The sequence below is a fragment of the Corylus avellana genome, chromosome ca5 (assembly GCF_901000735.1).
Source record: "Corylus avellana chromosome ca5, CavTom2PMs-1.0".
NCBI lineage: Eukaryota > Viridiplantae > Streptophyta > Magnoliopsida > Fagales > Betulaceae > Corylus > Corylus avellana.
The window spans coordinates 3,296,717-3,321,948 of NC_081545.1; the positions used below are offsets into that span (position 1 = coordinate 3,296,717).

General features: G+C 35.3%; 3 protein-coding genes across 4 annotated transcripts; all 3 read left to right on the plus strand.

The window, feature by feature from the left end:
* Positions 1–3,895: 3,895 nt before the first annotated feature.
* LOC132181000 (probable WRKY transcription factor 31) lies at positions 3,896–6,673 on the plus strand. The gene is made up of 5 exons (XM_059594036.1): positions 3,896–4,406; positions 4,498–4,596; positions 4,704–5,219; positions 5,315–5,428; positions 5,747–6,673. The coding sequence occupies exons 1-5, from the start codon at positions 4,032–4,034 to the stop codon at positions 6,413–6,415; spliced, it is 1,773 nt and encodes a 590-aa protein (XP_059450019.1). The 5' UTR covers positions 3,896–4,031; the 3' UTR covers positions 6,416–6,673.
* Positions 6,674–12,021: 5,348 nt separating this feature from the next.
* Positions 12,022–18,007, plus strand: LOC132180597 (aspartic proteinase A1-like). Of its 2 annotated transcripts, none has more exons than XM_059593483.1 (14): positions 12,022–12,126; positions 13,094–13,472; positions 13,562–13,622; positions 14,262–14,356; positions 14,445–14,557; positions 14,769–14,937; positions 15,057–15,096; positions 15,214–15,278; positions 15,718–15,831; positions 16,011–16,075; positions 16,209–16,365; positions 16,442–16,561; positions 17,005–17,093; positions 17,718–18,007. In XM_059593483.1, the coding sequence occupies exons 2-14, from the start codon at positions 13,101–13,103 to the stop codon at positions 17,800–17,802; spliced, it is 1,545 nt and encodes a 514-aa protein (XP_059449466.1). In that variant the 5' UTR covers positions 12,022–12,126; positions 13,094–13,100; the 3' UTR covers positions 17,803–18,007. The 2 variants fall into 2 exon arrangements, with proteins under 2 accessions (XP_059449466.1, XP_059449467.1); XM_059593484.1 differs by having other exon boundaries at positions 12,025–12,126; positions 13,054–13,472.
* Positions 18,008–22,651: 4,644 nt separating this feature from the next.
* On the plus strand, positions 22,652–23,947 carry LOC132182830 (mitogen-activated protein kinase kinase kinase 18). Its single transcript, XM_059596179.1, has one exon. It carries the CDS (start codon positions 22,673–22,675, stop codon positions 23,945–23,947), a length of 1,275 nt encoding a protein of 424 aa, XP_059452162.1. The 5' UTR covers positions 22,652–22,672.
* Positions 23,948–25,232: the final 1,285 nt, after the last annotated feature.

Consider the following 25,232-nt stretch of genomic DNA (forward strand, 5'->3'; position numbering starts at 1 on the left):
AAGACTAAACTGCAATTTTAAAGCTCAAATAGCGATTTTTAAAAGCACTTATTTGCGTTTTTTAAAAATCACGTTTTCAAATTACATATTTTAAAATCGTTATTTTTAAATTACATTTTATTAAAATTACAAACCCAAACGGACGCTAAATAAACTATTGTGGGGGCGTTTGCATGACGATAATTTTTTAGGGATCATGAGAATTTTAGAAGATTATATGCTCACCTCTCTAGAAGGGAATCAACATTTTGAGTAAAAGGGGTATGAAGGTGGAAATTCACATTTCCTTAAGAGAAATGATTGGTGTCCATATTTTGACTGTATATCTCCTATATTATTTTACAAATCAACTATTAGATTTGTGGATTTATGTAGACTCCACATAAGTCAATGTTAAACCTCACAAATCTAATGTTTATTCTATTGAATTTGTATGAGAATATGAAGAAAAGAATATGAGTAAAATATTGACACGAATCATTTATTTTTTCTTAACCTTGAGAATATTCATTTTCTCCTTTGCAAATCACTGTCAATATTAAGATAAGAGTTACAAGACACCATGGTTATAAGAGCTTAAGAGACAATAGTTACCAGAGCTGAAGTGACAAGAGCTATAATTATGATTTTTAATGTAGAAGTAAAAGAGACATGTAACATTCATACAATTTCTCTATAAATAGAATCTTGTATACAATCAAATAATCAAGTGAAAATAAAAGATGTAGTCAATAGAAGGCTTTGATGTGTAGACGTAGGTCATAGAGTGAACCATTGTTTGGTATTAGAGCCTCAAAAACTCATACGAGTAGTATCGATCATGTGCCAATATATATATATATATATGTTTTTTCTATCATCTCTTCGGCATCTGCAACTACAATCAAACCTTATAGTGTCACATAATTACAACAACAAATAGACATCAATCTTTTTCATCTTCCACGGCCAAAATTTTTTTAATGTAAGTTGCATTTAGTTTGTCAAAAAAAAAAAAATCTCAATAGGCATATGTTTGGTCCATGTGAAATATCTAAGGGCCATAATTGGCTTAATTTTGGCCATTGTAAACGATGCCGACCAAACAGTCGCTGATGTTCATGTTCTGGCCATAGTAGACGATGTCGGCCAAAGTCGCTGAAGTCCAAGTTTTGGTACGATGCCAACCAAACAGTAGCTGAAGTCAAAGTTTCGGTCATATGTTCTAATTCAAGCTATAAGAGCTATAGAGACGATGGTTACAAGAGCAGTACATCTTAGAATTCTTAATTGGCTAGTTGTAAATCGCCCCAGTCTGCGGAACAAAGGATTATTCCGAACCTACACCAAGGTACTAATGGTGAGAATTATCCTGGACCTGCACCAAGTTACTGACAGTGATAGAATGCAATAGAAACAAAGACAGAGGGAACGGGTTACTTGCTCTTAACGGTCAAAGCGAACCCTTTCATTTCGATTTAAAGAATTCGAAATGATCCCTAAGTAGGATTTGAACCTACGACCAGTCAGTACAGCCGACCCTGATCAATGCATAACATGTAATGATATAGGGATCTATATGTAAACATTGTATCTATTTAGATACACTTGAATAATCATAATTAGAATGTATATAACCTAACCCTATTCCGGGCTGTCCCAGTATGGAATGAACTTATAATCATGAATCGACTCTCCAGAGACAATGATTACAAGAGCTCAACTGACAAGAGTTATAATTATGATTGTAGATGATTGTAGATACAATGATTACAAGAGGTCAACTGACAAGAGTTATAATTATGGTTGTTAATGTAAAAGTAAAAGAGAAGTGAAAAGAAAAAGATAGTAGCCAAGAAAAGACTTTGATGTGTGGACGTAAACCCTAGTTTGAACCACAAAAAATATATATGTTTCATCTCTTTTATTTTTCAATTTAAATTAATTATTAGTTCTAATAGCCAAAATGTAGAATTCTGAAAAATATAGTTGATGAAAATGTGATTTTTAAAAATAGAATTAAGTGTCTAGTAAAATATGTAAAAGCATATTGTTTTTCTTTTAAAAACATATTATGTTTTTTCATAACATGCATAAAAATGTTTTTTTTTTTTTAAAAAAAAAAGAAAGACAAATTCCATATTATAATTTAGTTCAAAATCAAATCAGGCCAATCTTACGATTTGTCAAATACCTCCAGGAAATTCTTTAATAAAAAAAAATGCAGAAGAGATTAAATGGACAATTTAGCTAAAGCAAGGGATTCGGTCCAATTGAGCCAACGGAGTCAACCAGCCGCTACGCCCGCTCCGGATCTGCTACGTGTTCAATTGAGAAAATACAGATCACGGGCCCCACTTCTAGTCGGCTCTGTGGACCGAGGTTGCCATCAGGACCGTTGACTGGGACTACTCTTTTTCATGAGAGAGAGGCGCCGGGCCAATCGGGGCGGTGAATTTTTGGAACGCGTCAATCTCCCTCCACTCCACACTTTGACCCCAAAATATATATATATATATATATATATATATATATATATATTTCAAACAACTTTCCCACATGGCCCCCACCTACCGCGTGGGGCCCATTTGGGAATCTGACGGAGGCGATTACCTCAGCGACAATTTCCTTTCTAATTTGTGCATCATATCCGAGGGTTTACTGCAATAATTATATGGTGGAAAACATATTCATGTGTCATCATTTATACGACTAGAAACCAATCTTCATTTTCTTATTTTAAAAAAAAAAAAAAATTCAAAATTCAGTACTTTTAAGGTTACACGTAACTACAAGTTCCAAATTTGTATAATTTTAGGAAGTATAGGTTAATAATATAAAAATAATAATAATAATAATAAAAAATTAAAAGAAAGAAAGAAAGAAGAAGAAGTATAGATAAATATATTATTAATAATATACCCCTTATGCCAAAATTTAAATAAAACTTTTAGGAACATTTATATATTTTAAATAAAATGGAGCAAATCTATTTTATAGGCTAGATTAGATCAGAATTTAAATAAAACTTTTAGGAACATTTATATATTTTAAATAAAATGGACCGAATCTATTTTATACGCTAAATTAGATTTGACGTAACTAGTGATGTACATGTTGCTACAAAATAAATATGCTATCATATCATTTTAAAATTTTTAAGTAACGTGGCACAATATAAATGAAACTAAATAAAATTTAGATCATGAAATGAATCATTATTTCACCGGCTGAATCTAAAATTTTGGGAACTAAAAAAGAAAAGAGACATTTTAGGGGGATAAAAAAAATAATTTTAGAAGGATTATCGATTACCTATTATCCCATAAAAAATATAAGTTTAGGAAAATTTTAAAAATTTTTGGGGAGCTACAACCTCTAGATGTAGTTAAGCCGTGCTAGGCTCGGCTTTTCGTTTGCACAAGAAGGCTAAGAACATTTTGTTTGTTAATTAAAGCTTTTGTTTCTTCTCTCTTTCAATTTCTATTTTCAAAACAAAAATATATTAACAAACCATTAGAGTATAAGACACTCAAAACTATTTACAACTTTGTTATATTGATCATAACACGTTTTCAAACCAAAACAAAAACTAAAAAGTACCTTAAACAAAAGCATTAACAATCAGAAACATAATTTAATCTGAATTATTTCCCTCATATATAGTTTTTATTTTTATTTTTCTGTTTTCTTATAAAAAACAAACAGGAAAATTATATACAATGTTGTCATAGGTTAATTACAAAGTACAGCAGTACTCGTAAAAGATTAGGGGCTTTCGTAAAAGCAACCCAAGGAAGTACAGCTTGAAAATCCCTTCATTTTCTCTCCACGAAAATCCAATCTAAAATACAAAAAATATTATTCAACACATCAATCACAGCACCATCACAGCACAGCACCACTCTACTGCTGCTGCATCCGTGGTCTTCTTCTAGAGTCTCAACCCCCCCTTTTATTGCCGAGTCCATTGCACCGTTTCAGAGACTTTTACACGTCCCTCTCTTTCTCTCTCTCTCTCTCTCTCTCTCTCTCCCATTTCCTATGCATTTATGGCCAAAGGAAGTGGAGTATCCATTGATTCAGCAGATCCATTTCGGTTCTTCCCGCACCTTCCAATAGTACTCAACTCCTTCCCTGAAGACAACAACAACAACAGAAATCTTCACAACTGGAAGCTTTCTCCCATGGACGCCACCACCCTCAACAGATCGCCTCCACACACCATCCAATTCCCACTCAACCTCAACCGCTCCCATCATCACCAAGACTCTCCTCCGCCGTCCGATGATAAGCGCATGGTCATCGATGAGATGGACTTCTTCGCCGAGAAATCCCACGACAACAACAACAACAACGATGCCGTCTCTACCGACGCGGCTAAAAACGATTTCCACGGTCCGACCTCCTTGGAGTTTAACGTTAACGTAAGTGTCCGACCCGTATAATTAGTTTTCTCGATCATTTTACCATTTTATTTTCATTCCTCGAATAATTTTTTCTGTTTCATATATATAGACTGGCTTGAATCTTCTTACTACGAACACTAGTAGCGACCAATCCATGGTGGACGACGGCATATCACCGAACGTGGAAGATAAAAGAGCTAAAATTGAGGTACGAAAATGAAAAACCTTATTGAATTCTATCATGGGTTGGTTTTAGATTTCATACTTGTTGCCAAATTTGATTCACTTTATTATTATTATGTTATTGTGTTTCAGCTGGCGGTTCTTCGAGCTGATTATGAGCGGATGAAGGGGGAGAATCAGCGTCTAAAAGAGACGCTTAATCAGGTTACTACTAATTACAATGCCCTGCAGATGCATTTGGTTACTTTTAAACCAAAAAAGACTGAAGAAAATGGTATGCCGGATGGGAAAGTAGAAGGTAAAGATATAGTGGTGCCAAGACAGTTCATGGATCTTAGACTCGCTACTAATGGCGATGCTGATCAGAATTCGCTGTCTTCATCGGAAGTTAGAAGCCATGAGCGGTCAGGATCGCCCGGTACTAACGGAGAAGTCAAGGCGTCCAAGGAAGGGATTGTGTTTGACCAGGATAAGAAAGAATTACATTTACATGGTTGTAAAACTGGGAGAGAGGATAGCCCCGATCAGGGATGGGCTGCTAATAATAAGCTTCCTAGATTCAATTCTCCAAAAGATCATGTTGATCAAACTGAGGCCACTATGAGGAAGGCCCGTGTCTCCGTTAGAGCACGGTCGGAAGCCGCCATGGTAAGTTATCACTGTAAAAAAAGTATTGATTAAATAATTAAATTTTTATTCAATAAATTGAATTAAGCGGAAATCTGTCGTTGATGATGTTATAGATCACTGATGGGTGCCAATGGAGAAAGTATGGGCAGAAGATGGCGAAGGGAAACCCATGTCCTCGAGCTTACTATCGATGCACCATGGCCAATGGTTGCCCCGTTCGAAAACAAGTATGTTTGCTTTAATTTAGAAATTAATTATGTTTATAATAATTCTTCTCAATTTTTCTCTTTTTTTAGTCGATTTGATATATAACTGAAACTCATCTCAAAATTTTCAACTTTATTCAAAATTTTATATTCTTTAAACAACCTAAACATTATCGTAACTCTTTTTTTTCTTTCGATATTCATCATTTTGAATTCAGTTCAATAGAATATAAAAAAATCGTAAACCCAAACCAGATACAAAACTTTCCTTGTATTTTAAGGAAGCTGGCATTTTTTTCTAAGTGGCCGAGCGGGGTTTGATTTCTTTTTATCAAACAGGTACAAAGATGTGCAGAAGATCGAACAATCCTGATAACAACATATGAAGGAAATCACAGCCATCCGTTGCCGCCGAACGCCATGGCAATGGCGTCCACAACATCATCAGCAGCTAAAATGTTGCTGTCGGGGTCTATGTCTAGTGCCGACGGGCTAATGAACTCAAATTTCCTCACAAGAACACTCCTCCCATGCTCTTCCAGCATGGCAACAATCTCAGCATCAGCTCCATTTCCCACTGTTACATTGGATTTAACACAATCCCCCAACCCTTTACAATTCCAAAGGCCACAAAGCCAATTCCAAATCCCATTGCTGCCTCAAATATTTGGTCAAGCACTTCAAAACCAATCAAAATTTTCTGGTCTGCAGATGTCTCAAGACATGGACCCTGCTCAATTGAGTCACCAGCTACAAGCATTGCCGATGAACCAGGGGGGGCAGCAAAACTCAATATCTGACACAGTTAGTGCCGCCACTGCTGCCATTGCTGCAGATCCTAACTTCACTGCAGCTCTTGCAGCCGCCATCACTTCTATTATTGGTGGTAGTGGAGCTAACACGAACAACATTTGTGGCAATAATGCGAATCCCACAACCACCACCACCAGCAATGGCAACATTACTAGTACTACTAGTAACAGCAATTCAAGTTTTCAAGGAAAATAAGGCTAGTTACTTAATTAATTAATTTCCAAAAAGTGAGACCATACATGTTCATTTTCTTTCTTTTTCCTTGGGATTAAGCATAGATCTCACGATATTCTTTGTTATTTCAATAATATGTTCCAAATTGTACGTCAATACATAGTAAACAAACAAAAAAAGAAAGGAAAAGCAGAAATAAATAGAGAAGAATCGTATTTAGTCTCTTTTCCTTGTTTTGTACTGATCTGAAAAATCAAAGGAAGAAGGGTGGTTTTGTCTTGCATCTTTTATTTATTCTTTATGAATGTACATTAATTTCTTTTTGTTCCTAAAGACCAAGCCAAAGGCAAAGGAAAAGATCAACAAGGAAGAAGATAAAAGGAAGAGTACAATGGATTTTATTCCTTTTTGGAGTTACGTGAATCACATGGCACTTGCCAAAAAAGTAAAAAAGTGTTATCATTTTGCAGTCAACTCCCAATAGGAGGAGTCAAGAAAACCGTCTAAGAGTTGTTAGAAAAAGATGGGGGATTGTTTGACACGTAAAGAAACTTGAGAGAGAGAGAGAGAGACCCTTTTGCTTGTCACATTCGATCTTGTCTTTAGGCATTTGATTCTACTTGAGAGTGGTTAATAAAGTAGATGGGTTTCCTTGGATTGATGATGCTTTGCTTTTGTTTTGTTTTGTTTTTTTTTTTTCATCTTCCTCTCTTTTCCACAGTCATTGTCCCATTTACATTCAATGGAGTAATAGTGGAAGACTTGTTGGAGTGCCGTGTATTGTTCTACCCTAGCTAGCTAAAAATAAAGAAAGGAATGTTCTTTTCATAACTTTCCTTTCCCATCAATGACTACTTTGCACCTTGAGTTTCAAAGTGCCTTCTGCGTTCCAAACACTTCATGTTGAATTTTGTGGGACGATGTAACTAATGGACTATTTTAATTAAAAATCAAATCAAATGTAGAGTTAGGTTTTAAATTTTAATAATGCTATTTTTTATATTTATTTATTTTATACTTATGTCATCTTAATTGACATTGTGTATTTTAAAATGTACGTCACTTAAAATAGAACATGTCAACCGATGTGACATGGTTATGAAATGTAGCATTATTCTTCAAATTGAAGATTTTGGCTTTAATACCATGTTAATTAAATCACTATTTATCTCAAAATTCTAAGTTGATAGGAAATAGTAGATTTAATAATTTAATTAAGAATAATGTTATTATTTAGTAGACTCCTATCAAACTCTCGTGCAACTTGTATGATGTGTTAGTAAAAATCAGCATTTGGATAATTCTTTTTTATAAGTCTTTGTTGATCGAAATGTTAATTTTTACTATTATGTCATCTCAGTCGTATAATAGTTTACTAAATAGAATTTCTCTTTAATTAATACTTTCACACTTCGTGCCTATACATTTTTGAAATTTTTTGCTAGCTAGGATATCTTTTTCAACCATATTGATGGCATAATTCAATGAGTGGGGTTAGGGGTAATTGCAGTTTTTAAATCTCTTACAAACCAATATGTAGTTCATGATGTGGCACTTATTCGGCTAATAACTAAACAATTGAATTTACATGTGTAGAATTTTATTGCCTAATTGTTTTCACCCCTATTGTGCCACACGACAATCATGTAAACGACCACGTGAATTTGTAAAAAAATTGTTAGTGAAAGATGTATTATCACAAGCATTTTCTAACAAGAGTTTGTCAAATTAATAAATAATCATCTAGGGCATCTTGTAAAGTTATGAAGGGCTACGTGATCATGGACAATTTGTCAAATTTGCTAACAATAATTTAGTTGTAATTAAAGACTTAATAATTAATTAATTAAGAGATAGTAGCAAAAGTCTCTTAGTAGCTTGCCTAGTACTGGTACCACACACACCAGTTCATCCAACTAATAGCATTTAAAATGGAGGTTTGGCTGCAGCTCAGGTTGCATATGGTGGCGGCTGGGGTTCGGCATTTGGGTATTGAGGTGGGGAACTCTATCTTAGAATATCGTCTCTTCTTTAAGCCTAGCTAGCTACCAAAACCTGCAAAGGCTTTGGTTAAGCGAACGTGTAATACGTTAGTTCCACATTGGAGAGATTGAATAATTTATATTGAGTGGGTAGATAATTATGAAGGCGCTCGTGATGCTGAGTTTCACATCAGTTCCTTATTAAATGAGACTGGACTTTATAAGTAATTTTAGAGAGTTCCAAATTGACTAATTCCTTTAAAGCAGTGATAGCGTAAATGTGACTAATATTTTTCTTAAGTCGTTATAGCATGTGTTTGTTGGGCTCCATTAACTGTGTTGATTCTAGCTAGGTTGACAATATTTTGAGAGAGAAAAAAGTTTCATTTTTACACCTACATATAGGTTTTTGAAGCACGCAATTGCATGTAGGGATGATGCAAGAAGAAGTATTTAATTAGATGTTTTATTTTATTTAGGACTTTATTAGATTATTAGTATTTCAATTTATGGTTATTTAATTTTAAGAGTTTGTTAGTTTGTAATTCAATAACAAACTTCGCCCAAAAGTCTGTTAATTTAGGGTTAGGGTTTATGTCAGAGTCTATTTAAGTGTTCTTTGGTATTCCTATTTAAATGTTCTTTTGTATTTTTTTGAGGTGTGATTCGTCTCTTCTTTTTGGTGGTGAGACTCTACAATAACCTCATTATTCACCGGTAAAAAAATGATCAACGTAGTTTTATTTATCTTTTTATGTTCTCCTTCTTCTGTCCTGCGTCAGAAAGCTTGCCCGAGTGATGAAAGGCTCATGTTCCATAGACAAGTTAGGTTATAATTAAGTTGAACCGAAAGCATTTTGCTTACGTACATTTTAGCACATCAAGTAACAAATAGTTTTTAGTCAAAACTGGCGCAACTCGGGACAGAATCAGAAATTCTTAGGCTTAATTTTAAGAGCTCATTAAGAAGTACTTAATGGGCTGATTCAAGAGATTTGGGCTGATTCTAAAATGGGGCATTCCAAACTTGGCCCAAAGGGAGATGAAGGCATAATAAATTTGATCCAAGCTATTCATGGAGCAGATTGCACAAAATTTCCTTAGCAATGGCATGGATTACTGGTTGATTATGGCTGATTGACTATCAAATTATATACCAATTAATTGGATGATTCACTTGCCAAATTACATGCTAATTAATTGGTTGATTGACTTAAATCAACCTTAATTTTAGGCTTTTATTAGTTAGCCCTTTTTTACTTTATTTAGTTTCCAATGTTGTAAACCAATTTAATTTCCTTTCCATACGAGGCAGGTACTCTTATTTTCAGCCATGCTCTATAAATAGCATGCACCAATTGTAATGAGAGAATCATGAATGAAAATTAGAAAAAAATGTGAGGCTTGCGCCTTCTTTTGGTTCTTCAAAGAACCTGTGAACTTATCAAGGATTCTTCCTTGTGACGTTCAAATTTATATACCTTCGGTTCGCGTTTCATTTATAAACGTTGGGTCGATGGTTGTTTCCTTATACCTTCGGTTCGTGATTCAATTATAATCATTGGGTCGATGGTTGTTTCGTTATACCTTTGGTTCGCGTTTCATTTATAAACGTTGGGTCAAGGTTTTCTATCAAAATCTGCATTTTAGCTTTCTTGGGTCCGTATTCCAATATTGTTGTTGGGTCTCAAAGCAAGTCGATTGAGGTTCGCATCATTTGGTATCAGAGCACAGGCTCTAAAATCAGGTTTACTATCCTTTTTTTTTTTTTTGTTTATCATTATCATCCTATCTTTTGTTTATTGTTATCATCCTATCTTGTTCCGTTTGTGTTCCTTATATCTTGTTGTTGTGCGCGTCGTACACCAAGTTCAAAAAAAAAAAAAAAAAGGAGACGTCAAAAAAAAATTGTCCTCTTCCTTTTGATGTAGCTGATGATTCGAGGACGAATCCTTTGAAGAGAAGGGGAATGATGAGAATCAACAAGCACCATTAAAGAATCCATTGGATGTTCCAGTTGGGCCTATATTAAGAGCAAGATGCAAGAAATCAAAGAAGCACTTAATGGGCTGATTCAAGAGATTTGGGCTGATTCTAAAATGGGGCATTCCAAGCTTGGCCCAAAGGGAGATGAAGGCATAATAAATTTGATCCAAGCTATTCATGGAGCAGATTGCACAAAATTTCCTTAGCAATGGCATGAATTAATGGTTGATTATGGCTGATTGACTATCAAATTATATACCAATTAATTGGATGATTCACTTGCCAAATTACATGCCAATTAATTGGTTGATTGACTTAAATCAACCTTAATTTTAGGCTTTTATTAGTTAGCCCTTTTTTACTTTATTTAGTTTCCAATGTTGTAAACCAATTTAATTTCCTTTCCATACTAGGTAGGTACTCTTATTTTCAGCCATGCTCTATAAATAGCATGCACTCATTGTAATGAGAGAATCATGAATGAAAATTAGAAAAAAATGTGAGGCTTGCGCCTTCTTTTGGTTCTTCAAAGAACCTGTGAACTTATCAAGGATTCTTCCTTGTGGCGTTCAAATTTATATACCTTCGGTTCGCGTTTCATTTATAAACGTTGGGTCGATGGTTGTTTCCTTATACCTTCGGTTCGTGATTCAATTATAATCATTGGGTCGATGGTTGTTTCGTTATACCTTTGGTTCGCGTTTCATTTATAAACGTTGGGTCAAGGTTTTCTATCAAAATCTGCATTTTAGCTTTCTTGGGTCCGTATTCCAATATTGTTGTTGGGTCTCAAAGCAAGTCGATTGAGGTTCGCATCATTGCCCGAGTGATGAAAGGCTCATGTTCCATAGACAAGTTAGGTTATAATTAAGTTGAACCGAAAGCATTTTGCTTACGTACATTTTAGCACATCAAGTAACAAATAGTTTTTAGTCAAAACTGGCGCAACTCGGGACAGAATCAGAAATTCTTATTGAGAGGAGCCAAAGGATGAAGACAATATAACTTTGCAGTCTAGAGCCTCATAGTAGTACTAAAGTTTCTCTTCTTTTCTTATGCTATTTTTGTTTTTTTTTTTTAGGTGTTGTTAGAATATAAATAAATGATTAAATTCATCTCGTCCTATTAGCTTAAGCATTTGAGACAAGTGGTGATTTAATATCTCACATATATTTTTACTAACTCTGTTAATCTTATTAAATTTTAAGAACATATATTAGTTTAATAGATTGTTCTTATTTATTGTACTAAGCTCATATTTATTGTACTAATGAAGGCCCACTACAAAATTCTAATATCCAATTATTCCTTTTTGGGTCACCCAATTATTTAAAAGCCCATGAGCCTGATCCTGGGCCTGAAGCGTGAGGATCTAATTAAAGGCTCAGCCCACACCGCCAAACAGCAACACACTTAGTTGGAGATCCAACAGTCAGGCACCAAAGTCACTTGTCAGTCTCACTTAAGAGTGGACTGGTAGTTGATCAGAAAATAACCGCAATATTCAAAACCGTGCACCACCAACCAATAAAAACTTTCCACGTCTCAATATTAAATGCCACCGAAACTAAACTAACCGTTTGACCGTTGGATCTAAGAGTCTAACTCAGATCAACAGTCAAAACACCCGAGAGTACCTACTTTTGAAGTAGACAAATCCCTCTCTCTCTCTGTCTCAGTTTCTTTGGTACCCTCGGCCTTGCTTTCCTTTCCTCGGTCTGTGTACTTGGTTCTTCTCCCTTCGTAGCAATTTCAGCCTTTCAGGTATGTAACAAATGTTCCCATTATTATATTTTCCTTTTGTTTTTTTCCTTAAATTGTATATTTTCAACGACTTTTGTGGTTAAATTTCTGTTCTTTGATCGGTTACTCGCTGTGAAAATTTTGATATTCGAGTTGAATTTGGTATTGTTCTATCGAATTGACTTTTGGGCTCCACGAGCCCCGTTTGGTTGATGAGAAAATATTAGAAAGAAAAAAGAAAATGAATTTCGTTGAAGTTTTGTTTGGTTGATCTTTTTACTGGTGGTGTAATGTTCATGTGTGAGCTGAAGATAATGATTTTGTTAAGAACTCTCACCTTAGCAGCATTTCTTTAAATTCCAATCAGGTTCTACAATTAGGGCTAATATTGCGTGCTAGACTGTAAGTGGTCTTGTAATTTTCCGTCATACTTCGCTGATTCTTAGGAACGGGAGTAAGAAAAAAATGAATATATTTCAAACAACCCAGTTTGTTATTTGATTTCCCAAGCCAAAAAGAACAGGAAAAAGATTGGCTTGACTAGCCCACATGATTGCATTATGCCCAGTTAGTTTGAGAGTTAAAAAGTGTAATAGTTCTAGGGTTTTGTTTCAGTTTACGATTTAAAAATAATAATTTTAAAAAGTAAGATTTGAAAACACAAGTTTTAATAACGCAGCTAAGCGTTTTTTAAAATACACCTTCTTGCCTGCAATTTGAAAACACAGATTTTTCTACGCTATCAGCTTGCAATTTTTTTTAAAACGCATTTCCAAACAATTTATTTTCTGTGATTTGGTTTAAAATCTCACTTTTGGTATGCAAAATCGTAGTGATGAATTTATTCCTAATTTCTTTTCACTCCCTAAATGTTCTAAGTAATTGAGCAGAGTTTATGTCATTGGTTTGTCAAAATTGGTGTAACTTGTGGGTTGCTTTTTGTGAAAGATCTCTAAGAAAAAAAAAGTGTGGATTACTTGTTTTGCAGTTCCAAGATGAATACCAAATCTAGAGCCAGTTTGGCCACTCTTTTTCTCTTGTTCCTTCTGTCCCCAATGGTGTTTTCCATGCCCAATAATGGGCTGATCCGAATTGGACTGAAAAAGCAAAAATTGGACCAAAGCAACCGACTTGCTGGACAAATTGACTCTAAGGAGCGGGCGACACTAAGAGCTCCTATCAGAAAATATTATTTCCGTGGGAATCTTGGTGACTCTGAGGATACTGGTATTGTTGAGCTAAAGAACTACATGGACGCTCAGTATTTTGGTGAGATTGGGGTTGGCACGCCTTCTCAAAAGTTCACTGTGATATTTGACACAGGAAGTTCTAATCTCTGGGTGCCCTCGTCAAAGTGTTATTTCTCAGTAAGTATCTTCCAAATATTTACTCAATGGATTTTTATTGTAATTGCTTGGAAAGGAGAAAAGATAAATGCATTTGTGTTTGGGTGCAGGTTGCTTGCTTTTTTCACTCCAAGTACAAGTCCAGCCAATCAAGTAGCTACCACAAGAATGGTATCATCAATTTCCTTGGTTCAAGGATTTTGCTTCCACTTAGATTATCACTTCTCATTCCCTTTTTCCTTCTTGCACTCCTCGTTTTCCTTCTTGTCTATAATTGGATTATTTACAAAGACTGGGATGTATTCTCAGATGATTAATTTCTTAAGCCTATATTCAAAGGATGCAGGCGGTCCATTATGGAGAGCTAATCAAAGCATTAACTTTTTGAACAACAACTTTATTGAGAAACTAATTGTAAAGAGTTATACATTTGTTTATAAATTCCTGTTATCACTGTTGGGACAGTTCACCGTTCTAACCTATTCTACTATCTGCATGTTATGTTGTATGAATGCATCCATTCATGTATAAACTGGTGAGAACTCTATATAGTTTTATTCTCCAGCATTGAGTTGATGTGAAAATGGAATAGATTGATGGCTGAAGGAATCCGTCGATTACAATCACTGGAATATGAAATGTGAAGCAACTGCTAAACTTTTCTCAATTGTGGCTATACTTTCTCTTGTATAAATAAGCATTAAGAAGACATACCATTTTTTTGTCAATTCTTCAATCATGGTCTTCCTCTTTCTTTGCTAGCATTAGTTTTTATATGTTATGATGTTCACTTTTTTGTTTTTGGTGCAGGTAAATCTGCTGAGATCCATTATGGAACAGGGGCAATTTCAGGTTTCTTTAGCCAGGACCATGTAACACTTGGTGATCTGGTTGTTAAGAATCAGGTAAATTCTGATAAAATGCGCATTTTGGTTCTCTTCAGTTCAGTATTTTTGTTTGAGTTTACCTATACTAAATGCTACTGGTCATTAGGATTTTATTGAGGCAACCAGAGAGCCCAGCATCACATTCTTGGCAGCCAAGTTTGATGGTATACTTGGACTTGGATTTCAAGAGATCTCTGTTGGGAAGGCTGTTCCTGTCTGGTAAGTCAGGGCATCTCAGCTGCTAATATACTAAGAATAACTTGATTAATGGTTGAAGTCTACATGATAAGATGTGCTTAGTTTACCAGATTGATTGCCTTGGTGCTTTTGTATGATGTATTGTCTTTGGTGTTGAGTTGTTAACTTATTGTTTTTGGTGTTGCCTTCAGACTGACTAATATTTTTAAATGTGTATATGCAATTCTGACAGGTATAATATGGTCAATCAAGGTCTTGTAAATGAGCCAGTTTTTTCATTTTGGCTAAACCGCAATATTGAAGGGGAAGAAGGGGGTGAGATTGTGTTTGGTGGGATGGATTCTGATCATTACAACGGTGAGCACACGTATGTTCCTGTGACTCAGAAAGGTTATTGGCAGGTTAGCCTTCCTAAATTGCCACCATCCATTTTCACTGTTGTCCATGATTTATTCATCATCATCTTTCTTTTTTTTCTTTTATTGTTTATATTTTAATTATTTCTTTCTCTTTCTGGCAGTTTGATTTGGATGATGTACTAGTTGGTGGTGAAACAACTGGTAAATTATATTGAGCTTTTCTTTGTGTCCTCATTATTTGGAGACATTATTTTGTTTTTCTACAGTTTTGGTTGAATCTGCTAGTTATTGTATTGAAAATTAAGCATCATTTTTCAGGATTTTGCGCTAATGGTTGTTCAGCAATTGCCGACTCCGGAACCTCTTTGTTGGCAGGCCCTACTGTACGTACTTTGGACAGCCACCTCCTTTTCTCATTTGTCCATAAGGAGTTCTGCACTTTGTTGAGCAGCAGAAACGCCACAAATCAACTAACAAAAAATTGTTTTCATATATGTATATGGATTTTCTACTTAATATTAATAAGATATATTATTTATTTACTATTTACTATGTAAAAAAGGTCAATATAGTTAATTTAGGGCATAATCCCAAAAAGGAAAGGTTAAGTTTGGTTCCATTATGGTAATGATAAATCTAAAGGTCACTGTTTTATATAAAATGGTGGTTCTTATGGCTAACAGAATTTTTTTCAAATCTTAAGAGGGTGCCATGTCTCCCCTAGGCCAATCTAGGTCCCCCCGTGCTTCATTATGATTGTGCTTTTACCTACTGAACTCTAGTGACTTGTGATGTATATTATTATTTGATATCTTATTTCAGACTGTTGTTACTCAAATCAATCATGCGATTGGAGCTTCTGGTATTGTAAGCCAAGAATGCAAGACAGTGGTTACTCAATATGGGAAAACCATACTGGACATGCTCGTATCCGAGGTACATGTTTTACTTTTCTCAATTTCTTATGAAACTCTGTTGCATATCACCATTCTTCCATTTTAGATGGAATGTGGGTAAAATATGATGCTAGTTTTCTATTTTACTTGGCCAACTTCATCTTAAAATCTCTGCCAACGAACTGACTGACTTCTACTTTTTCTGGTGGTGTTTTATAGGCGATACCACAAACAATCTGCTCCCAGATTGGTTTCTGTACTTTTGATGGGACTCACGGTGTTAGGTTAGAGTTAAACATATTTCTTATAGTTATAATAAATGGTAGAATAATATCACCTTTATCAATCTATGCGGGCAAGCAGCCATGTAGTACTTAATTGTGATCATCCAACAATTTCTACTATATGTTTGTGCAGCATGGGCATTGAGAGCGTGGTCAATGAGAACAAAGAGAAGACATCTGGTGGGGTGCATGATGCCATGTGTACCGCTTGTGAGATGGCAGTGGTATGGATGGAAAATCAGATAAAGAAGAATCAGACAGAAGATCAGATATTGGATTATGTCAATCAGGTAAACTGGCGTTTTTGTTCACATTTCTGGAATAAATGGCTTTGCAGTGAGCTCAAGCCTGTAGTTGCACTTGCAGCTCTGTGACCGACTTCCCAGTCCAAATGGAGAATCAGCAGTTGATTGTAGCAGTTTATCTTCCATGCCTGATGTTTCATTCACCATTGGTGGTAAAGTATTTGATCTTGCACCAGAGCAGGTATGGTGTCATACTGATTTTGAAAGCTTTTGAGTTGCATCTAGCCAATGAAGTATGCCATCTGTATTAAAGTATTAATTAAATGATTAGATGTATCATTTCTTATTAGCCTAAGCTTTTGGAATAAGTAGTGATTTAATAATATGATCTTCCTTAAAGTTTAGATTATTGGAGTAATTTTAGTTGTAGTCAAATGCTTCTGTCACTTTTCCTTCCACCAGTTAGCGTTGACACTTCTCTGAATTCAATTCTGAAAATAGTCTTATATACTTGATCATATATACGTATGTGATCTTCCCATCCATGAAGGCTGGGAGGATGAGCTAAATAAAAAAATTACACCGGTTATAATCCTTCACCTTGAGCCACTCTACGATTTCGTCTTTCTCACTGTGCTAATATTTTCTCTCTATTTTTTTCTGGATGGTGATGTCATGTATCAGTATGTTCTAAAAGTGGGAGAGGGAGTTGCAGCTCAATGCATCAGTGGATTTATTGCTTTGGATGTAGGCCCTCCTCGTGGACCTCTCTGGTATATTTCTTCCTCTTGTTGGCATCTTTTAATATTTTCTTTTTTGTCGGTAAATTGGACTCAATTTTAAGAAGTAAATAGATGATCAAGCCGAATGGTGGAGGGAGGGGGACCGATGGGGGGTATTGCCCTCACTGGAAAAGTGAGGACCCCCCATGGCATTCTCACTTCGCCTATCACTGCAAAGTGTCCCTTTCTTCACAAAGATTCTTTCTTGTTGTTTCATTTTTATTTTCTAACTTCACACGATTGCTTTTTTTCAATGATATTACTTCCAAGCATATAAAGATAAAAAGACAATGAGACTACCTTCCGAAAATGTAGTACTTTTACTTAATTGATCGATAAAAACACTCAACTCAAGAACCAATTAGTAGATTATCAGTGCAAACATCATAGATTCATATACATCAGATTTTGAGCCATTGAGCGGAATTAAATTGAATGAGATGGAGTATCGCATCCTTTTAGTTATATATGTGACATTTCATTCTTGCTAGCTTCATGTTAAGGAATTTGGTATTGACAGGCTTTTATATTGCTGTGATCGGTTAGTTTCTGTTTATTATCTTCCTGCGCATACGATGAGAGCGTGAATTCACTAATTTTGGTTCTGTAATACAGGATTCTGGGGGATGTTTTCATGGGTCGTTATCACACGGTATTCGACTACGGAAATTCGAGAGTCGGGTTTGCTGAAGCAGCTTAGATCAAGCCTTCTATATTCTCGTTTGCCTCTTCAATAAACATACACATGTAAAAAAACCTTTGTCTAAGTGGTGTTGTAATAGAACTTGTCTAAGTGATGGACCTTGGCCTTAAACTTGTTTTGTGTAAATATATTATGACAATGTGCTTGTTATTATACATAAAAGAAAAGGGTGGCACCTTATGAAATTATTATTCTCTTCTTAGCATGATGTGAAGCCCACTTTATAAATTTGTTCCAAATTAACAGGTGGCTCTTGAGCATGGTGCCCATTAAGTTTTTGCCACCACTAGGTCATAGCAAGATGGCAACTTCAACCCTGGACTTGCAGGGAAGCTTATAACATGTTAAGATGTTTATGTGTTGGGTTCGGATTATGTTAAGAGTATGAGTATAAGACTATGTATGTTAATTCTAATTTGATCCATTTAGTTAAATGAGACTCTTTAATCTCAATTCTCTAATTTTGTGTTGGGTTCGTACCAGATTTGCGAGTCGCTTCAATTTCTTACAATACAATTTGTACCGTTTCATAAAGGGAATTGTGGGTGCTCTTGGCTATCCTTGCATTTTAGATAAATAATTGCTGAAATTCCTATCCTAGTTTGTAAGGGAATGATTGGAACTCAACCAATACTTCTCTCTTAAAAAAAAAAAAGGGGTTCTAGAAGCACAAAGTGGCAGACAATTTGAGACTATATAATAAGATCCACTTGGTACACGTGTCTCTGGCAGTCCAATCACAAGCGACTTGTGAGAAACCTATGCTGGGCATTAGGCTGTCTAATTCACCACATAGCACTTTCTATATATAACGGAACTTGAAAGCAAGCAGGAACAACACATCTACATATATTCATTAAAAGCCGGCTAACAACCTTATCATAGCAAAGGCAAAGCAACACTTATTGGTTCTCAAATCAAAAGAAGATAAGAAACAAGTACATCAATAAATGAAACAGTTCCCATGATCATGAGTGGCCAACTGACGATGGAAAAAGCAAAAAAAGATGTTTTTACATGCATTACTTAAGTGTATTTTAGTTCATCTTGGTCTGACTAATCATCAAAACACATGACCAAAAATCCCATTGTGCTCACATTAAATTCTTATTACAATTCATCCTAACATAACAGGAGAATAGTTAGAGTGTGTTTGGCCTCGCGATTTTGCAGATTAAACGTCTGTTTTTAAATAAAATTGCAAAAAGTATCATATTTAGGAGTGCATTTGAAAAAAAAAAAAAAAAAAAGTGAAAAAAAATTTACCTTTTTTGTTCAACGAACAAGTTGCATTGTTTAAGAACAGATGATTTTTAAAGACTTAATTAATAGAAGAATAACTCTTTTACAGATTTTATCAAACGTTTAACTGTATTTTTTAAAATTTTGTTTTTATTAACTATTTTTTGAAATTGCTATTTCTTCGAACCACGCCTTTTGAAACTACTAAATCAAACAATCACTTAATGATATGATTCGTAATTGTTGACACGACCCGCGAACCCAACATGAAATTAGTTGGTTATGGTTGATGGGTTCAAACTGTTTAATTAACATGTACAATCTTATATCTATGTCTCAATACGACTCAAAACTCGACACGCAACATTTAGAAATAACAATTTTTGACACAATCCTTGAATTCAACACGGAATAAATAGAATAGAGTTGAAGGGTTTGATCACCTTAAAATAAATCAACTTAAAATATATAATCTTATAGCAATGTCTCAACATAATACAAATCCAACACACAAATACGACTCGTTAGTTCCCACCCCTACTTTTATATATATATATTAAAAGCAGCTAGCCCCACAATTTATCATCAAGAAAAGCTGCAAGGAGGCAGGACATAAATGAAGTAAACGTTGCCACTCCCATATTCACACAATCACATAGATTACCCACCCACACACACACAAAACGTGGCGTTTGAGGTTCAAGACACGTGTTTCTCTATTGGCGGTTCGTTCATCACAATATGGACCCTACTATCCTCCCATAATTAAATACGTAAAGGCTTAAGCATATATATAGTTAATTAATATATAAACAAATAATCCTCGTGGGTGGCGTGTGAGTAAAGCCTCTTTCTTCATGATTAGCAGTCTTAGAAGCCACGCATTAGATTAGATTTTCAGAGAAGCGTTACATTGGTGCAACCAACAAGAGCTAAAATCGACAGATATCTGCTTGACAGTTTGTGTGAAACAGTAGAGGGTTTTTTGTTCCAACTTCCAAAGCAGATCGAGGAGGGTTGTTGGGTTTTGTTTTGTAAGCAACTAAACTGCCACCTGCTTGCCTAGCTAATATACCTATAGCTATAGTGTGCATGATTTGTTTACTTTTGGGAATAATTGGTTACAACGTCTATACTACATTTTCTTTGATTCCCTACCTCCCTTTAACTTCTACTCCAAACCACCTCTCTCCTTTTGTCTTTTTATTATCATACCTTCTACTTTCTATCATATTCTATTTACTTAATAATGAGGCAGGCATGCATATGCAGCATGCTAGTGTTCTTTAATTTCCATATAGGGCGAACATGCATTATAGTAGAGGTTCTCAATTCCAATTATGCTTTCGTACATAATTTACGTCTAATTTCAAGTAAGAGTAGTTTAAGCCAACACGTGAGAAGAATGTTAGAATATTAACAAGAGAATAATTATGTCTCTAGGACTCTGGGGTTGTTTGTTAAACAACATGCCATCCCCAAATACTATTTACGTTTGGTGAGAAAAAAATGAGTGTAATAATTAAAATAAAAAAGTGAAAAAATGATATTGAAAAGTGAAAAATTTTTGTTTTGTAGTAATTTTTTTATTTGAATAGTAATAAAAAGTAAATGATGTGATATAAAAAATGAAAATGTTTTGATATTGATTTTTTTGGAAAAAAGAAAAAGAAAAGATGAATAGTATTTGGGGGTGGGACGGTGTTTAACAAACACCCTCTCTATATTTCACCTTCAATTTCAATTAGGAGAAGTTTAAGCTCACATATAGAAGAAAATTAACTCAATTTTTTTAGATAATTTAACGGGAGAATGACATTTTTTTAACTCTTTTGAGATTCAAATCACGGGTCATGAAGCAACAAAATATAGCTTGTAATTAAAAAAAAATTGTTGGGGCTTGGGGGGAGTTCGAACCATGTTTATTAAATAGAGTATTAAAATATTAATTAGACAATTAAATTTATAATTTTTTTATTAATTTAAACTTTTAGAATAAATAATAATTTAATAAGAGAATAACATTTTCTCTCTCCGTACAAGGGTCTTAAAGGAACAAATTGTAGCTCGTACTAAAAAATAATAGAGTGGGGGTTGCTACATATGTGACTTCTAAGAGTTCATAATACATATAGCATCAAATGTCAAAAGCCATTCAATGTGTTTTAGATTGATTTAGAGGGTACCTTTCTGTTATTTATGATTGTAATTTTCAAGAAGCAAGATATTGATTTGACTAATATGGCTGGTAGCATCAACCTCACAATCATCACATTTTTTTGCAATTTTTTCTTTGCATAAAATCTAGACAAAAGAATCCCACGTCCATGTGTATCATGATTACTTTACTTAGGGTACACAAATCCTCTGCTTAACTTAATTGATTCAAAGCCATGATTCATCTCCAAATATTAAACTTTCTAGAAGAAAGTGAGCACATGGTGTTAATTAAACTAATTAAATAAATTAGCTTTGACTATATATATATATATAGGTGAATTTTCTTTGTGTCCCTGATTCTAGATTTGAAAATTCTGGGAAGTTGTTAAAAAAAATTAAAGAAATAATTACCGAAGTTTAACTGTACTTTGACAAACCCATCCATACAATTCTAGAAACGTAATAAAGTGTATTTCCTAACCCAAAAAAATAATTCATTTTTATCATTTAGTCAATATTATAGTATTGCCAAGATATTTTACAGCAGCCACACTTTTTTCATCCATGTGCTTACCAAATTTTTGAATGAGCATCATTAAATTAATATACTTTGAAAAATAAAAGTGCCTAATTAAACAACCTCTATTAGTACAGTTAATCACACTCTAAGCAACTTACGAAGAAACAGAAAATAAGTAAAGATAATCAATTCGTTAGAGGTACCAGTCAGGAGCACGCTGATACTTAAGTTAGTGAGAAAGTGAGAAAAATAATTAAGTTATATATATATATATATATATATATATATATATAAAATAATTTTTTTATTTTATGATAAATTCCCATATTTCCATTTATTGACTTGTACTTATCCTGATTAGAAAACTTAAATTTTGACAAGAATATGAGCTCTTATCCTCATATACAACTCAAAAAGATACTAACTTTCAACCATTTTGGTGGTTCAACCCACCCCATACACCCTGGCCCCTTAAATTCTCAAAGCTTCTTTTTTAATTTCAAAGTCTACCATCTAAGGCTCAAACAAAACAGCGAATCTAATGTGGATTATCCATCAAAGCTACCTTCTCCAACCTCTCCCATCACATGTACCAAACAATAAACTCCAAAACTTTATTTCCCATTTTCACACTCTTAACCCTTAACCCTTAACCTTCTTCTTAACACGTGAATACGTGCCGTTTTGCCAATCCATCGCCGACCAGCCAATCCAAGCCGTCAACCCCACCCACATTTCGACACGTTGTAGACTGGCGTTAAAGGAATTGTCAACTCTCAAAGAGAAGTAGAGAGAGGGACTCAACCAACCAATAAAATTAGCCTTTTTAAAATTGAGAAGAAGTTCCCACCTTACCTATAACAACTTCCCCTCTATATAAATGCTGTAACTAAAATTAAATACACCCAGCAAAAGCCCTTCTCTCATTTGATCAGCTTTGCCAATATGGACTGGACTAGAGGCCAGACCATAGGCCATGGCTCATCCGCCACCGTCTCCCTAGCCACCTCTCGTCGGTCCGGCAGTGTTTTTGCCGTGAAGTCCGCCGAGCTATCCCAATCCGGGTTCTTGCAAAGAGAGCAACATATTTTGTCATCTTTGAGCAGTCCCCATGTAGTTAGCCACAAGGGGTGTGACATTACTATGGAGAACAACAACATGCTTGTGTACAACCTTTTCATGGAGTATGTCGCCGGTGGCACGATTACCGACGCAATTCGCAAGCGTGGAGGCCGGCTTGATGAATCGGCGATCGGATATTACACCCGGCAGATTGTGCAAGGGCTGGAGTACTTGCATTCACATGGCTTGGTACATTGTGATATTAAAGGTAGGAACATTTTGATTAGTGAAGATGGTGCAAAAATTGCCGACTTTGGGTGTGCTAAGTGGGTTGATAAGGTTGAAGAGGCTTCCCCCATTGGTGGCACGCCGATGTTTATGGCACCGGAGGTGGCGCGTGGGGAGGAACAGGGGTTCCCTTGTGACATTTGGGCACTTGGGTGCACACTAATTGAAATGGCTACGGGCGGTGCACCGTGGCCTAATGTGGCTGACCCAGTAACGGCCTTGTACCACATTGCATATTCCGGGGAATTGCCGGAGTTTCCAAGTTGTCTGCCGGAGCAAGCAAAAGATTTCTTGGATAAGTGCCTGAGAAGGTGTCCAAAGGAGCGGTGGACAGCTAGTCAACTTCTTAAGCATCCGTTTCTTGTGGAATTCAATTCCAGTGCTGCAAAGCCGATTCAAGAATCCAATTCAAGTTCTCCGACGAGTATTCTTGATCAAGGATTTTGGAACACGCTGGAAGTGTCAGAAAGCCAGAGCAATCTGGTTGGTACACGTGTGGAAAATCCGACCGATGATAGGATCAGACGGTTGTCGTCACTTTCAGGGGTACCCAGTTGGACATGGAGTGAGAATTGGTTAACGATTAGAGGGAAAAGTTGTGAGGAAAGCAATATTATTATGGATGATATTGAAAGTGAAGCTGATATAATTTGTGGGTCAGCCATAGATTCCATTGTTAACGGTGTGGAAGAGCTGGAGAGCACAGTTGGTGGAGAGGGGTGGTTGAATTTTTCAAGTTACAATGTAAATAGTAGCTGTGAGAATTTATTAGGTTTGTGTAGATGTAGGAAAAGTAGTGTAGCTTTGAGCAATTTTAGTTTTGAGAGGGACATAGACAAGTTGTTTCTTCCTTCAATTTCAAGTTTTTAAAGTTCATAAACAAATCATCTCTCTCTCGCACACACACTGACACAGATACGCACAAGTTTACATTTCGGGACAATAAGTTCGAGTGTAAACACTAACAAGATGCAAGCTCATGAAGGATTCGGCTTGAGTTCAATTTCAATTGGCACTGAATTCGTTGAGATGGGACACGTGACTCTTATGTCTTGTTATGGAATACACATTCCAATTCCAATAAATCCAGTTAGTTGGACTTAAACTAAACTCATCCAACCCACGCACCGACATGGATATATACAAGTTTACATCTCAAGACAACAAGTTCGAGTATAAACTCATGAAAGATTCGGCTTGAGTTCAGTTCCAGTTGGTACCGGATCCATTGTAATGGGATACATGACTCTTGTATCTTGTTATAAAACAAAGCGGCCCAACTTCAATTCATCTAGTTCCAATGGAACTGAACTCAAGATAAACTCATTCATGAAGGTATGGTTTGCAGTAAGTCAATTTGCCCAAGTTTGACATTGAAGTCCCACACCTTATCCTGCTCATATTGGAGTTTCTTAATTGCCTGACCCTATCCTCTGCTTCAGTTTACCCCACAAAGGCAGTTTGGGTACGTCCAGTGACATGTACAAAGTTCAGCCGTGTACTAAAAAGTTTTGGGCTACTTCCAAATATAAAATCATATACCTACCCTTAACTTTACTTTGTTAGGTATGTAAATATGGATGAACTTTCATGACTCAAAAAGGGTACCAATGTGGCCATTTCTATTATAGAGTAGTCCACCATCTCCCCTGTCTTACCTTTTTGGTAGGTAAAACGGGATCAAGTTCCATGAGGCAAGTGGCTGAAGCCGCATACAAAATGCAATGTCCCACACCACCAACAATTTAAACAATTCTAGTGTTTTGTTGGTTACGCTTCGCATGATAATGCTTATCGTTTTCTTAAATTGGATTCTAATGTTATTATTCAATCAAGAGATGCATATTCTTTTTTTAAATCTAATACTATTAAGTTTTTTTTAGCAAGTGCTTCTAATAATGAAAATATTTTTGAAAAGATTGTTTCAGGAAATGAAGAGCTGTGCCATCTAAAGATTGGATAATCAAGTCCACAGGCATCCATTAAGCTTTTGTTCAATTATAGTGAGGTCCATTTATGAGGCATTTGAACTCCAGGTAGAAGTTAGGCAATAAGAAAATCACTGTTCAGAGACATAAAATCCTAAAAAAACAATAATATAAAGAGTTTTACAATCAATATATATATATATATATATATATATATATATATATAT